The sequence below is a fragment of the Salarias fasciatus genome, chromosome 5, assembly GCF_902148845.1.
Source record: "Salarias fasciatus chromosome 5, fSalaFa1.1, whole genome shotgun sequence".
Classification (NCBI taxonomy): Eukaryota; Metazoa; Chordata; class Actinopteri; order Blenniiformes; family Blenniidae; genus Salarias; species Salarias fasciatus.
In genome coordinates, this window is record NC_043749.1 from 22847055 (window position 1) to 22860691 (window position 13637).

The 13637-nt window shown below is 42.5% G+C and overlaps 2 protein-coding genes across 2 annotated transcripts; one reads left to right on the plus strand and one right to left on the minus strand.

The window, feature by feature from the left end:
• Nucleotides 1-532: 532 nt before the first annotated feature.
• Nucleotides 533-6375, plus strand: LOC115388035 (bombesin receptor-activated protein C6orf89 homolog). The gene is made up of 8 exons (XM_030090966.1): nucleotides 533-667; nucleotides 1968-2232; nucleotides 2507-2672; nucleotides 3082-3230; nucleotides 3375-3526; nucleotides 3721-3856; nucleotides 3987-4110; nucleotides 4717-6375. The coding sequence occupies exons 2-8, from the start codon at nucleotides 2044-2046 to the stop codon at nucleotides 4797-4799; spliced, it is 999 nt and encodes a 332-aa protein (XP_029946826.1). The 5' UTR covers nucleotides 533-667; nucleotides 1968-2043; the 3' UTR covers nucleotides 4800-6375.
• A 2055-nt stretch (nucleotides 6376-8430) lies between these two features.
• Nucleotides 8431-12344, minus strand: LOC115388043 (DNA damage-regulated autophagy modulator protein 2-like). Its single transcript, XM_030090976.1, has 8 exons — nucleotides 12140-12344; nucleotides 10356-10573; nucleotides 10171-10238; nucleotides 9515-9657; nucleotides 9220-9397; nucleotides 8965-9047; nucleotides 8758-8850; nucleotides 8431-8567 (listed from the first exon to the last, which is right to left on the minus strand). Exons 2-8 carry the CDS (start codon nucleotides 10484-10486, stop codon nucleotides 8433-8435), a joined length of 831 nt encoding a protein of 276 aa, XP_029946836.1. The 5' UTR covers nucleotides 10487-10573; nucleotides 12140-12344; the 3' UTR covers nucleotides 8431-8432.
• Between the last annotated feature and the right edge of the window lie 1293 nt (nucleotides 12345-13637).

Here is a 13637-nt window from a genome sequence, read left to right on the forward strand (position 1 = left end):
TGTGAAGGACGGATAGCGACGAGGTAATGAATCTAAATGAATCTAACGGTGGCTAAACAATGTTATATCGTGATGTGACGCATGCCGTAAAGCAGTTCGCACATTTGGAGCTTGTTAGTGTGCAGGGTTCCTACCACCCTCCTCACAGCTGCTCAGTCCAAGTGAAAGCAATACTGACGCCCTCAGCCCGTGACAGAGGGGTCATTCAACTAGTTGTAAGTCGAAGTATCATCACAAAAGATATTAAAATGTTTTATTAAGGTTGAAAAGTTCCTTAGTGTAGGTTTAAATTGGAGGCTCTTTTGATGGAAGAAATAACTGATTAGATCAAAAGAGAATACTTCCTTATAAAAGGTTTAGAAAATTGGGCATTCTATTCTATTCTATTCTATTGCAGTTTGAAACGTTTCCAGATGAAAGAACGTGCTTGTTGTTAGAAGTATTTTTTGTTTTGCAACATATAAAAAAAAATCAACGTGTAGCCAGCTGGTGGCGCTAAAAACGTATTCTGCTGTTTGACTGCAAGCCCGAAGAAGAAATAGTCCGTGTGTAGCAGCTATGTCGGCTAGCTAGGCAGTTTGTTTCTATTTAAACTCATAAAAACATATTTATTTAACGACGCGAGAGATGAGAGGGCTCATGTGGCGGCGGTGGATCTCGCTTTGAGGTGAGGAGGGCTTCAGCTTGTTTCTGCAGTGTGTTTACGGTCATGAATTTGAAGAAATACGACGCTAACAGAGACGAGCTAACCTGTCAGTGGACTTCAGTATTTCTGTTGAACAACACTCTTCTCTTATCTGAAGCGCTCTGCTTTCACCTGTTTCTCACAGGATCGGGTGAATAAACTGGCTTTGCTGTGAATTGACTGATTGTCAGGTTAACTGACACTGTGTCGTTGGGCTTTTTACGTTACGTTTGTTTCCTGTTCCAGCTTGATTCTCTCTGGGTCTTTTTCTTCAAGTCTGCTGTTATCAGATTTTAAGATGTGGGAGGCCTTCAGTTTGACAGGGAAAGTTGAGAATAACAATACAGTTGCCAAGGTCATGCCAGCAGAGCGGGGCTGTCACCCTGAGGTTGGTTCCTCGATCCTCAGTGTGTTTTTTAGACTCTTGCTGCAGTTTGCTCTGTGAATCTGGAGTCTCTAAAAACAGGGAAACATCTCAGTCACACACGACAAAGAATAATCCATCACTGGATCACAGAACTCTGACAGATTGCTAATGAATATAAAGTTAAAATGACTTTTAAAACGAGGGAAAGAAGGCTTCATGTCCTGGATCAAATGGGTCAACATAAAAATATCTCCAATTTTCTTAATTTCACGTTTTGTCCTGAAATATCTTTTCAATTTTGTTTTCTTTTAAGTCAATATGAAGAAACAATAAAATACAATTTCCCTAGAACTGAAAACTGTCCAAAAGTTAAAAAAAAAATAAAAATCTATTAATGACACAAGACATCCTACTGTGTGTCTTAATAAAACTTTCACAATCCAGTTGTTACATCCTAAACTGCTCTGGTGTCCTGTAAGCAGTGTGTGATGGGGTTACAATCAGGATCAGCATTGAAAATAAAGACAATAGGAAGCCAAACTTCAAAGTGGTGCATCATCCAGCTCTTATATAATAAAAACAACAACCTTGTAATCCTTTACAAGGTAAAATTACATCTCTAAATTTACAACAATCCCTCTTTGGAACTGTAAAATGCATTGTTGTGGTTATCCTTATAATCCAGACCTGTGAGATGTTATAACATTTTGATTTAAATGGTGGTTAACAAGTGCATAGAAATGAGAAATAATACAGCAGTTTCATTGCTTGAATTTTTTAACTGTATGAAAATTATTAGATCTCTTTCCTTTTAATGTGTGCACTGCAGCAGAATAAATATCCAAATACCAACAAACACTGATAGACATTATGAAAACTAGCTGGCACTTTTTAACATCTCAAATGATTTCACAGGCGACACCATGCTCCTGCAACCAGCCGAAGACCGACGTGTTTGACCAACAAGTAGCCGGTCCGGTCTCCTGTCGTCATGGGAACAACAACGAGCGAGCCGTGCATCTACGACAAACTGTCGGAGAGCATCGACATCCTTCGCCAGTCAGGCTACCGCTACGGCATGTCTGAGAGGGAGATCGAGAGGTTCATCAAGCAGGTCCTGGAAACCAACGAGCCCAGGAGGGAGCCCCCACAGTTCCCCATCCTGAGAGCCACCATCAAGGTCAGGCTCTCTAAATCTGCACAAGATGCCTTCCGTCAATGACTACGATCAATATGAAAACACTGAATATATCTGAATGATGTATCTCCTGTGAAGATGAGTTTGATGGACTGTTTGTGTGAGCATTTAGTATCCAAAAAGTTTTTTTTTTTTTTAGTAATAACATCTTATTGTATTGTTGTTAATTTGCTCTTAAAAGAAACACTGCACCAGTGCTAAATGTGTCTTGAGAGATGGAGCATTCTCATCTAATTCATCTTGGCTGTTTTTGCAGTTTGTGGTAGCCGTGGGATTCCTGCTGGTGGTGGTGCTGGCCTTCACCTACCCTCAAAATGCCCCCCAGCTGGGACTGGTCAACCTGGGCTCTTACAACTGGTCGTCCCCTCTCAGCCACGTCCGTCTGCTCTCGCTGCCCATCGCCAAGAAGTACAACCTGCAGGGTGTGTGGCACGATTGCAGTGGTTCAGATGTCCTTTTACTCTGTAAAGGACAAGGTTCAATACCTCTTTACCCTGGACAGATTAGCAACGTAATTCGTTTTGAAATGATTTCTTTTCAATGCACCATAACTATCTCATGTGCTGAACTGGAAGATTTGAGACTTAGTTAGTAGGGATCATGCTCATTCAGCCAGGTTTGGCTGTGGCAGGCTGCTTCCTCATTTAAACAGTCTGTCAGGATGAATGTTGCAAGTGTGTTGTAAACAATATTAAAAATCACAAAATTCAGATTTGAAATATTGACACAATATTCACAGATTTTTTTTTTGGCTTAGTTACGTTTTCTTTACTCTGTGATAAAAGATGAGCTTGACTGACTGATTTTTTTTTTTTTTTTCCTCTGCTGCAGGTTTCCATGAGTGGTGGAGCGCCGGCTCTCTCAGGCAGAGTTTGGTGAACTGTTCAGGCTGTGCAGAAATCTCCTCAGTTCTGGAGGTCCCAGAAAGCCTCAGAGGGACCGTGACTCTGCGCCGGGGGCCACAGCTCGTCCTGCTCAAGGTCAGAGGTCAATCAGTCTGTCTATCAAGTCATATACGATGAAGTGAAAGTCTCCCTCAAAGCTTCTCTGAGTTTTCTTTTCACCTGCACATCCTGCGTCTCTTCAGTGGGATATATTTTCCATTGGTGTGTGTTTGCCTGCAGGGCGGCGAGTCCCTCAGCATCCAGCGGCAGCAGCTGGAGGAGCTCTACCTGGCTCACTCCGGTTCCATGTCCATCCTACTGGAGGACGACGACGGACTGCACAGTAACAACCAGGGCCTGCCTCAGGGACCCGCCAACTTCACCCTGCTCTGGTACGCTACGCAGTTCCACTCACTTTATGTTCGATTCCCTTTTTGAAAGTCCATATTTGTCTTATTTCAGCCAAAAGTACCTGGTACCTGTAGTTAAAGTTGCTTTTCTTCAGGGTACAAAGACGTTTCAGTGCTGCTGCTGATGATGAAGGTGATTTATTATGAAGACAGTAATCCGCTGGCTTGTCTTCTAGGAGGTTCAGCTCTGGGACCAGGGAGAAAGTGTTAAGGTGGCTCTTCCCGAAGGCTGAACTCTGCCCCCTGCTGGACAGTGCTGGGACCATCCTGCAGCGCTGCCTCGTCACTCACAGCACAAACTCCCAGAGCAAGGTGAGTCCACAGGTTCGGACGTCGCGTCACTGCAGCACTGAACTGTGGATCGAAAAATGATCTCACTACTGAGTCCTCCCCCACAAACAGACTCTCAGGCTGTGTGAGCTCTGCACTGCCTCTGTTTCAGGGTGTCGGGGTCCTGGGCTGGTTGGTGGTGGGCGAGGGGCTACCAACGGTTCGAGTGCTGCCGGTTCAACGCTGCCAGAAACACTGCAGCTCCTTCAACCTGTGGCTCTCACCAGGAGACATGGGTAAGTTCTGCAGCACCTCTACACCAACGTATTAGTCCAGTGTGATGTTGTATGATTATTATTATTATTATTTTTTTACTTTAAAGCAGAAAATCCTCTCTTAGGACTGAGATCCCTGACTAAACCATTAATTCTGTTTGCAACTCACTTACAACAAAAATATTACAAAATGTCCATCATGCCGCTTGATTGTTAGCAGTAATAAATATAAATAGAATTTCACATAATTCTCAAATGCATTTCTCTTTTTACCCATTTACCAAAACATTTTTATTATTAAGCACAAAGCTGAGAAAAAGTAGCACAGCTGTTTTTAAAATAATATTTCTGAGTGAAGGAAAATAAAAGTATTACTTGAGATTTCAGAAAAGGAAATGGCATGACTCTAATCTCCCATCTAACAGAACCATTCAGTGTATTCTACCGTTCAGAATTCATTTTACCCCTGGTGAAAACTCATCACTTCCAGTTCACATATGGCTGCGTTTAAATTAATTTAATGTAATATCTTCTATACGGGAGACGTTAATATATTTGGGAGTAAAATATTTAAGAACATGAGCGTTGAAACTGCAGTCTAATAGCTGTGATCGTCTGTCTCTGCAGTGTATGCGGACCCTCGGTACTGGCAGATGGAGCTGTTCCCAGGCCGAGGCCAGAACATCATCTGCGACGGATCGGCCTTTTAACCCTCCGGCCGAACGAAACGTATAGTTCAGAGCTGGAGGGCAGGGGTGACGCAGACACGGGCTCTGATGGAAGGCTTTCGGAGCTCCACTGCCTTCCTGTGGCTCCGCCCACTGATGCCTTATAATGACGCCCTCCGATGTTTCTTGCCCGGTTCCGCCTCCCGTCTCCCTCAGAGAACTGAACACGTCTGCAAACACGACAGCGGGTGGAGATCAGCGCCTGACTCCCCGCAGCTGTCCTGGATGCGTCCGTGCCATAGCTTTATGAAGACCTCCAGCAATTGAACCAGTTTTCCCCTCCTAGATGGTTGCTGCAATGATCCCAGACCTTCACACATGTGCAACGTGTTCAGTGGCTTAAACACTGGCCTGCTGCTGTGCTCACCGATGCCTTTTCCCTGGTCAGAGGGGAAAAACTAACAAGACCGGGCACAATATTTGGGTCGTTTTGTGCCAAAGCCAGAAAATGTCTCCAAATGAGACAGTTTGAAGCAAATCCATTATAAGAATCCTCAAGTGATTTACAGTACTGTGCAAAAGTTTTCAGAAAAGAGCGTCCTCCAAATATGAAGGCCTGATTTGAGTTTTATCTGGGACAGTTCCGTGCAATGAAGAGAAGAACGATGCATTAGTCATGGTGATAATCACCCTTTTCTTTCTGGTTGTTAAAACTTTTGTACATTACTGTACTTTAGTCACGTTTAATGCTGAATTAGTGCTGCTGATCACAATGCCTCAAATCTCCCAGTCGGCTGAAAGTTTGACATTCAGAAGCAGCATTGCAACAATGATGCTTGACATGTCTCTGCTCCAGCACAGCTGAATGTGACCTCTTCGAGCTCTGCAGGACAACAAGTGTGTTGGCGCAACGCAACAACTCAAAACCACCGATGCAGGCAGCGATTTTTCTTGTATCTGTGGGACAGGGAGGGGCCTCTTTGGAGCGTGAACAGACACCAGCTCCTCGTTTTTGTTCGTCTTAAATCAGAATCTCAGCTGAAGCGCTCACTAAATGCTCTGCGGCACAAATTTGGTTTTTGTTGAAAATCACATGACTTGTGGGTCTATAGAGGACGAGATGCTGCTGCTGTATTTCAAAAGCTGTCTTACTTCTAAGACTGGGCTTCATTTACAGAGAGGCAGGGATCTCCGAACTGGGTTAAGTAGGACGAGTTCAGCCTACAGCATCAGAGGTGAAAGCCGATGTTTGATTTTGCTCAATAAACAAAACTGCTTCTCTAATTTTAGCATAATTATTTATTGTTATGATTGTATATATGTTGAAATAATAAATTTAATTACCAGGTGTCTATATTTTTGGAGTATAGATGGAGAAGATCAGCGTAATCAGGGTTTTCAAATCTGAATGATGTTGGGTCAGGTTGCCAAAGTTAATGCTTGTTAAATCGGCTTCTGTGTTTTGAGGATAAACTCCCTGATCTTGTTTTAGTGTCTGTGTATTCCACAAATTTCACATCTCAGCTGGAATTAAATCAGGGGGTTGCTGTTAAGATGTCCGCTTTACATAGAAATGTAATAGTTTTTTGAGAAAAATAAAACTTGCCATGTATTTGAATGAGTTTCCTCATTTATTTTGTAAACCCCACAGTTACTGCCAGTTTTCTAGAAATGAGCAGACTTTGCTTTCTAAATGTAGCCTGTCTCGTCTCATCCATCCATCACATCAGTGACTTTGTCTTGTCTTCTCCAGAGAGTCCACAGCAACAAATTAGCAACCAGAAGATGAGTTCCAGCACTACACTTGAATGAAAAACACATCTCTATTCCCCTTCAATAAAACATTCCTCCTCAAGTCGGCTGTAAATACACCAAGAAAAAAAAATAGACTCAAAGGGTTTTTTTTTTTTCCATGAGCTGAACTCAAAGATCCAAGACTTTTTCTGCCTATAAAGACCTTCTCCTCTCAAATATTGTTCACAAATTTGTCTAAGTCTGTTCGTGAACACTTGTCCTTCACTGAGATAATCCATGATAAGGTGCTGATGAGATAACAGGATTATTGTCCAGGTGTGCTTACTGTCGTATTCAGGACAACACACACACGCGTACATTACTGCTACTTCACAGCTACTCCTTATTGTAAATCTTATTTTCTAAGTATAATAAACCCTGCAGGGGACATTTATCTATTCTGAGCCTGTTAGAGAGTGCTCCCAGTACTGCCTTGCTCATGGGTCTGGTAGTGATGGAGGTGGTGGTTGATGGTTGTGGACATTGATGTTTTCTGAAGAGGCATTTCCTGAAAACATTTAAAAGCTGTATTTTATTTTTTTAAATTAGATTGAAGCATGGAGTCCCAGGTTTTTATTTATTTATTTTTTTATTTTAACTGGAATTGGAGAAGTAATGCAACTAAAATTTTATCCTGTACTTTTTTGTCCCTGCAGAGCTTCTACAGCACCGTCACTGTAGGGAGGAGCAGCTCTTTAAACGGGAAACAAACTACTGTCTAGAACAGGAGGAACCAGAACCTCCACAGATCAAAGAGAAACAGGAAGAACCAGGATTCTGCAGTTTCCAGAGGACCATGGAGAACCAGAACCTCCAGAGACTGAGGAGCACAAGGATCTCAGCACCAGCAAGATGCGAGAGCAGCCTGTACTGAAGTTTGAAACTGATACCTTTAAAGTTCCTTCTATTTAGGAGCAAAGTGACCTGAGTGAACCAGAACAAGAAGCAGACACTGAGCAGATTCAGGACTCTGAAGTCCACCATGAGGAAAAAAACACCTTGACTAAGAATCAACTAGAAATGCACAGCTGAAGAGAAGAAACAATGGAACTATGGAAATATGTTTTGAATCCAGTTCGTTTTTTCAAGTAACACGAATGAGCCACAATTTAACTCTTTTAACATGACACAGTTTTTTAAGAGGTATGCTTCACATCCGTCTTAAAACACTGCAACAGGACACTCCCAAATTATACGATCATTAAACATGATAGTTTTAAAACACACAGGACAATTCTTTCGTAAAAGATTATATCAGGTGGCCGATTCTCATATCAAAATATAAAATGCAGCATTTCAGGAGAGAAAAACACATTTGTGAGGCTCGTTAGATAAACAGCATTTTTTATTATGAATAGAAAAAGCTGTAATCATGAAATAGAAAAGACAGCACTTATTAAAAGTCCTGATATTTCCTTTTCAGGATTTTGTAAACAAAAAGGGTAAATATATTTAACCGCAGGTTTTATTGCTCTGTTCATTTGTTTTAGAAGTTTTGGTGAAGTCATAAATCTACCTTCAATAAATGTTCTGTGAAGTAATCATTATCAGATCCATTAGAAATCTAAACTGAAGCGAATAGACTCAACTTGTAAACAGTTTATCAATCAACTGGATCAGAATCAGCATTTAATACATTACTTTTTCAATCAGAGATGTAAATAAAAAGTGGTTAAGATTTATAAATATAAATTTTCAAATCTGATATCATAAAGTGCAAAAGCTTCATGTTTGAATTTACAGGGTTCGTTCAGATCACCTCTGACCCGAACCAACAGCAGCGTCAGAGGAAAGACGTGTTCGGCTGAACGGACCACAGCGTTAGGATATACTCTCTAAAAAGCCTTCAAATACGTCTAAAAACGGTGAAACCCGCCGCGGTCATGTGGCTCCGGCCAGCAGCGGGGACGACTCGGAGACCTCCCGCTTGCCGGGGCGTGACGAGACGACGCCGTGGTGTGGCCAGTCGTACAGGTGGCTGCTCTGCAGGTCTGCTTCTGCTCGCAGGGTTATTTTCTTCATCAAGAACAGAACAGATCAAAGAAATGATCAGCGGGAAGGTTGAGGTTGTCCAACTGATAGAGAAAGAATTTCATCTTCCTCCTAGCAGCTGGGTTAAAATGATGAATGTGACGGTTTTCAGTCAATCCGTCACACCAGGCCTAATGTACCGAAACCTTCAGCTGCTGAACGGCGAGAAAAGTACCTGGAAATCCCTGATGTAGGTGAGGAAGAAGCTGATGAAGGAGAAAGCCAGCGACCATTCAGACACGGTGCTGATGATGTGAGGCGTATAACCCTGAAAGGAACAGAGGACCGACCTGAGTGTCAGAAAACTTTTACTTCCAGAACTGAACCTTCAACTCAGAATCGAAGGAAAACAGTCATCTGCAGCTGGAGGGCAGCTACTGACCGTCTCTCCGGGAGTCCAGTGGAGCTTGTTAACGACGTCCACTCCGACCAGGCTGCTGTACATGATGACGGAGGATATGAACACTGAGCCGCTCTTAAGAATCACAACTCAAAGTCAAAATGTTTTCAGTGGCTCACTGCTTTCAGTGCTTCACTGATTCATTACTGTGATACACTTTATTCTGTAAAATCTGACTTCGTGAGTAATTTCCCTCCTGATGATGGTGATGAACGTTGACGCCCGGTTCAAGGATACTGCTGACGATGCTGGTCAGGGTCCACAGTCCGATGCCCAGACGCACCAGGTAGATGGTCCTGCTGTGGATGTGGGGCTGCATGAGGACCGACAGCCCCGTCTGGACCAGGATGTAGAGAGCTCCGACCCCGAAGGTCAGCACGGCGCCCACCAGGTGCATGGAGAACAGGGTGGTCTTCTGCTCTGACACACATCAACTCTTAACACTGGCTGTATGTTTGTACAAACAAAGCACATCTATAGAAGCAATCAAAATGACAGGCATCGAAATGACATCTGGTGTACTCATACCCACCTGGAAATTGGCAACCACGCACATCCCGAAGGAGCTGATGAAGCCCAACACGAGCCCCAAGCCGTTCAATCTGTGGACTTTAGGCTCCTCCTCATCGGTCAGAGCCTCCACCTGCTTGTAGCGCACGTAGACTGTGGCTATGCCTGCGAACACGGCCACAGCAGGACGCGTGGAGCAAGTCCAGGAGCGAAAATATTATTATCAATGAATCCAGATGTTAGTTTATCCTTTTTTAAAGAATTCTGAGAATTTAGGTGTGTGTGTGTGTGTGTGTGTGTGTGTGTGTGTGTGTGTGTGTGTGTGTGTGTGTGTTCTTGTATTTCTATCCTTGTCGGGGCCAAATGTCCCCACAAGGATAGCAATACGTGGAACGACGTGCCTTGTGGGGACCTTTTTCCGGTCCTAAGTAGGAGAAACAGTGTTTTCTTGACCATGTTGTTGTTACTGAAAAAAGTAAAAGTGCAAAAACATTTCTTTAGGGTTAGGCTTTGTTGTGGTGTGGGTTAGGGTTAGGGTAAGGGTCAGGGTTAGGGGCTAGACATGAATGGGAGTCAATGGACGGTCCCCACAAGGATAGAAATACAAGACTGTGCGTGTGTGTGTGTGTGTGTGTGTGTGTGTGTGTGTGTGTGTGTGCGTGTTTGTGTGTGTGTTACCTAAAAAGGCTGAGATGTCCAACATGATGCCAAACACACATCTCTCAGGTGCCACCGTCCCCGTGTCACTGCAACAGTGATGAGAAGTTCATCTTAATGATTCAGATTTAACAGACCTACTACAGACCTCATCATTAAAAGTGCAGCGCTCGCCACGTGCACTCGGAGTGTGTTGCAGGTCAGACCTGATGTACGGCACCAGAGGGTCCACATGCTTCAGCACCACCGCCGTGATGTACGCGAAGACGAAGGACGCCGCCGTCCAGATCACCAGGGCTGCCGGCAGGATGCAGAGGCCCTCCTGGAACCACCACATGGCCTCCTCCCGGTGTGTGTGTGTGTGTGTGTGTGTGTGTGTGTGTGTGTGTGTGTGTGTGTGTGTGTGATGCTGGTCCACTGTATCCTGTTCAATACAACATCATTAGTTTTCAAAGTGTGCTGAGGGCCGCCCCTAGGGGGCGCCATAGATTTGCAGGATAAAGAGGGACCTTATTATTATTACATCTATTACATTTTCATAGTCCAGTATTAAAGCAGAAATGACCACATGATGTGAATCAAAGCATGCATGAGACTTGAGACGGGAGACAGAGGATTATTAAATTTACAGTATTAAACAAAAATAAAGCATATAAAGGGCATATGGAGCATATAAAAAACACATATGACAGATTATTAAACAGATAACCCATGAAGAAAACTTTGGCTTTGCCTCTATGCATACAAATATGTATTCAGACTTTTACTAGAGCTCGCCTCTACTGCATTTGTGTTCTGGTTTGGGTACTAAAATTATTAACCACGTTGTCTTGAGCAGGGCTGCATGATGTATTTCAAACATTATTTCAATATTGACACTTGCAAAATACATATCACTAAGATTATCTGAACTGCAGTGAACTGTGTTTTCATGAACTCTGCATATCAACACGTCTGGAATTCAGATGGAGCCTGAATGCACCTGACTGGACACATGATCTTATTTCACTTCTTCATTCCAACATCATAGCAGGTCAAAGACAACAATGCTTCTGAATGCTGCTGCTGGGAACCAAAAAAAGCACGTGATCAGAAGAGCAGCAGCACTTGCATCTGGTTAAATCTGAATCGCAGAAAAGGAAGAGCTTTCAGAAGCACGAAATACTTTTACATTTCAGTATGAACCAGTTTGGTGTGTCTGAAATTATAAAAGGACACATTGACGTTTTAGATCGACAAATGCGACCCACCAAATCAGCCCTGAAAAATAAAGTTCTGGAAAAGCTTTTCAACACTGAATTCTCTTTAGTCTCACTTAGACTAGATGATAACAGAGGGGATACAGATTCATAGAAATTAAATCTAAAAAGACTTTTAATTAACTACTACATTACATTGTATCTACACTGACCACCCTGTAAGACACGAGTTGATAACTTTAGCTGTATTATTTATAAGTTAATAATAAGAATAATAATATTCTGAATTAAATAATACAGGCAAAGTTGGACAGTAATAGCATTGCATGAGTTCCACCAGTGTCAGTGAATTACTGTTACATAAAGACAGATAAAGTTGTGATTCAGAGAGGAGGAAATAAAAAAAAAAATCCCAGTGAAGAAATGAAACTCAAAGAAACTCACTCTGACTGAGTGGGCGGAACAGACCAAACTCCTTTGTAAAACCCCAACATTTAACACATATCCTCCGAACTGAGACACTAGCCTGCTCCAACATCAGATCTCATTAGTGGAGAGAATACTTAACAATGTGTGAAATAAATCGGCTGTCGTTAAATAGAAAACACACCTGAGGATAAAATGGAAAAATCTATCAACAACTATTATCGTTAGCTAGTTGATCTTAGCATAGAGATTAGCATAATTTGGATATTTACACCTTTCTGTGCAGTTCTGTCAGTATTTAACGGACAGATTTAAAGAGAAACTCTCACAAATTCTCTTTTTTAACTCAACATAATGAAACTCACGTTATCAAAGTCCTCCAGCGGTCATTCCCGTCCGATCACACGGTGCGCTGCTCAGATCCGGTCATTAAAGGAGTGAATTCATGTCCGCACACTCCTGATAAAGGTGAGTGATCCTCCGTATCAAGAAACTTCTTATTTCAAAATACAAACTTAAAACTTGTGACAGGCTCGCTGTGCTTCCTCTTTGATGCAGCGCGCATGCGCAAGTCAGGATAATGTCATTGGGCGTTTTAGACCCGAGTTCAGACTCCCAGGAGTTGCACGGGAGCTCAGTGCGACCTGCAGGGTGGGTAAGGCGATCCCAGATACAGTCACAAGGTAACCTCGACCCCATGTTATGGAGAAGAAAGAGTACCCGCAGAAAGCCCACGTGCGCAGGGAGAACATGCAGACTGCACATAGAATGGCTTATTAACATCTGCTTTGAAGAACCACCAGTCTTCCACCTGTTATCAGCAACCAGTCTTGTGTTTATGACGTGATCATGTGATGATAATCATCACTTTCGTCACAGCAGATGAAATTCCAGTTGCTGCTCCTTGCTTGCTCTTTTGGGTCAGTCAAAGTTTTTAGAATACCTTTTTTTCCTGAATCTTTAATTGTTCTTTAAAGATTAATCATCCCTCCTCTGATAAATACAGTTCAATAGACATTGTCGACAGCTGTGACTGACTGCTTAGCCAACTGAAACAAATCCATTTGATGGACACAATATAGACTAATATTACAAACTTCAAAAACTATGTCTACAAATGGGCCTGCTGAATGGAAATTAATGCAAATAACCATGTAAAACATTTGGCTTGTTAACCAATCAAAGTAGGATGGAAGTCATTTGTGTAAAATGAGAGTGTGGAAAAGTAATTAATCAAATGAATGAATAGCCGTGACTGTTTGTGTGTCATGGCTGTCGGTTTGCAGCTCTGCAATCATTATGTCTCAGTGCTGGTCATTTAGAGTTACTTTAAGACGTGGCAGTCTTGTTTCCTGTTGTTGCCTATTTCATTAGGAGCGGTTTTCTGTTTCTGCAGGTGTGTTGAGTCACACTGAGGTCGATATTTCTTCTGGGATTTTTTTTAGTGTCTGAAGCTTCTTGTTTGTGAGATCAAGTTTCTCGGATTAGATTGTGTCTGTCTTTGAAGGTGTATTCCTTTTGTTTTATCATTTTGCATCTCTTATTGAACATTTCATAATTTAATTTTTTTTTTTGTTTGAACATCATGTTTGTTCTGTATCTATTCCTTGTCATTTTGCATTTGAAACTGCTTTGTGTTCCTGTGTTTCAATGAGAAATCTTTCTGTGGTCTTGGTCTCTGGGGTCATTTAGCCTCTTTTAGGTTGGTCCGCATTCCTCTTTTTGTGGTATATTTGATCATTGCTCTCACAGGCTGCTCAGTGGAGTCAGCGCTCTCGCCTTCACAGAAAGAAATCCTCAGACTGGAGGTTTTTCCTGTGGAGTTTGCATGTTCTCTTCGAGATCTGTTTCCTTCCAGTCACA

What these genes read in the sequence shown, in the direction of transcription:
- LOC115388035 (XM_030090966.1), top strand. Translation starts at nt 2,044, where the DNA reads ATGGGAACAACAACGAGCGAGCCGTGCATCTACGACAAACTGTCGGAG. An exon ending in GCCAACTTCACCCTGCTCTG is followed by an intron (nt 3,527 to 3,720) that starts GTACGCTACGCA and finishes CTTGTCTTCTAG; the next exon opens with GAGGTTCAGCTCTGGGACCA. An exon ending in GCACAAACTCCCAGAGCAAG is followed by an intron (nt 3,857 to 3,986) that starts GTGAGTCCACAG and finishes CCTCTGTTTCAG; the next exon opens with GGTGTCGGGGTCCTGGGCTG.
- LOC115388043 (XM_030090976.1), bottom strand. Translation starts at nt 10,486, where the DNA reads ATGTGGTGGTTCCAGGAGGGCCTCTGCATCCTGCCGGCAGCCCTGGTG. An exon ending in CCTGACCAGCATCGTCAGCA is followed by an intron (nt 9,048 to 9,219) that starts GTATCCTTGAAC and finishes AGAGCGGCTCAG; the next exon opens with TGTTCATATCCTCCGTCATC. An exon ending in CCTACATCAGGGATTTCCAG is followed by an intron (nt 8,568 to 8,757) that starts GTACTTTTCTCG and finishes TTCTTGATGAAG; the next exon opens with AAAATAACCCTGCGAGCAGA.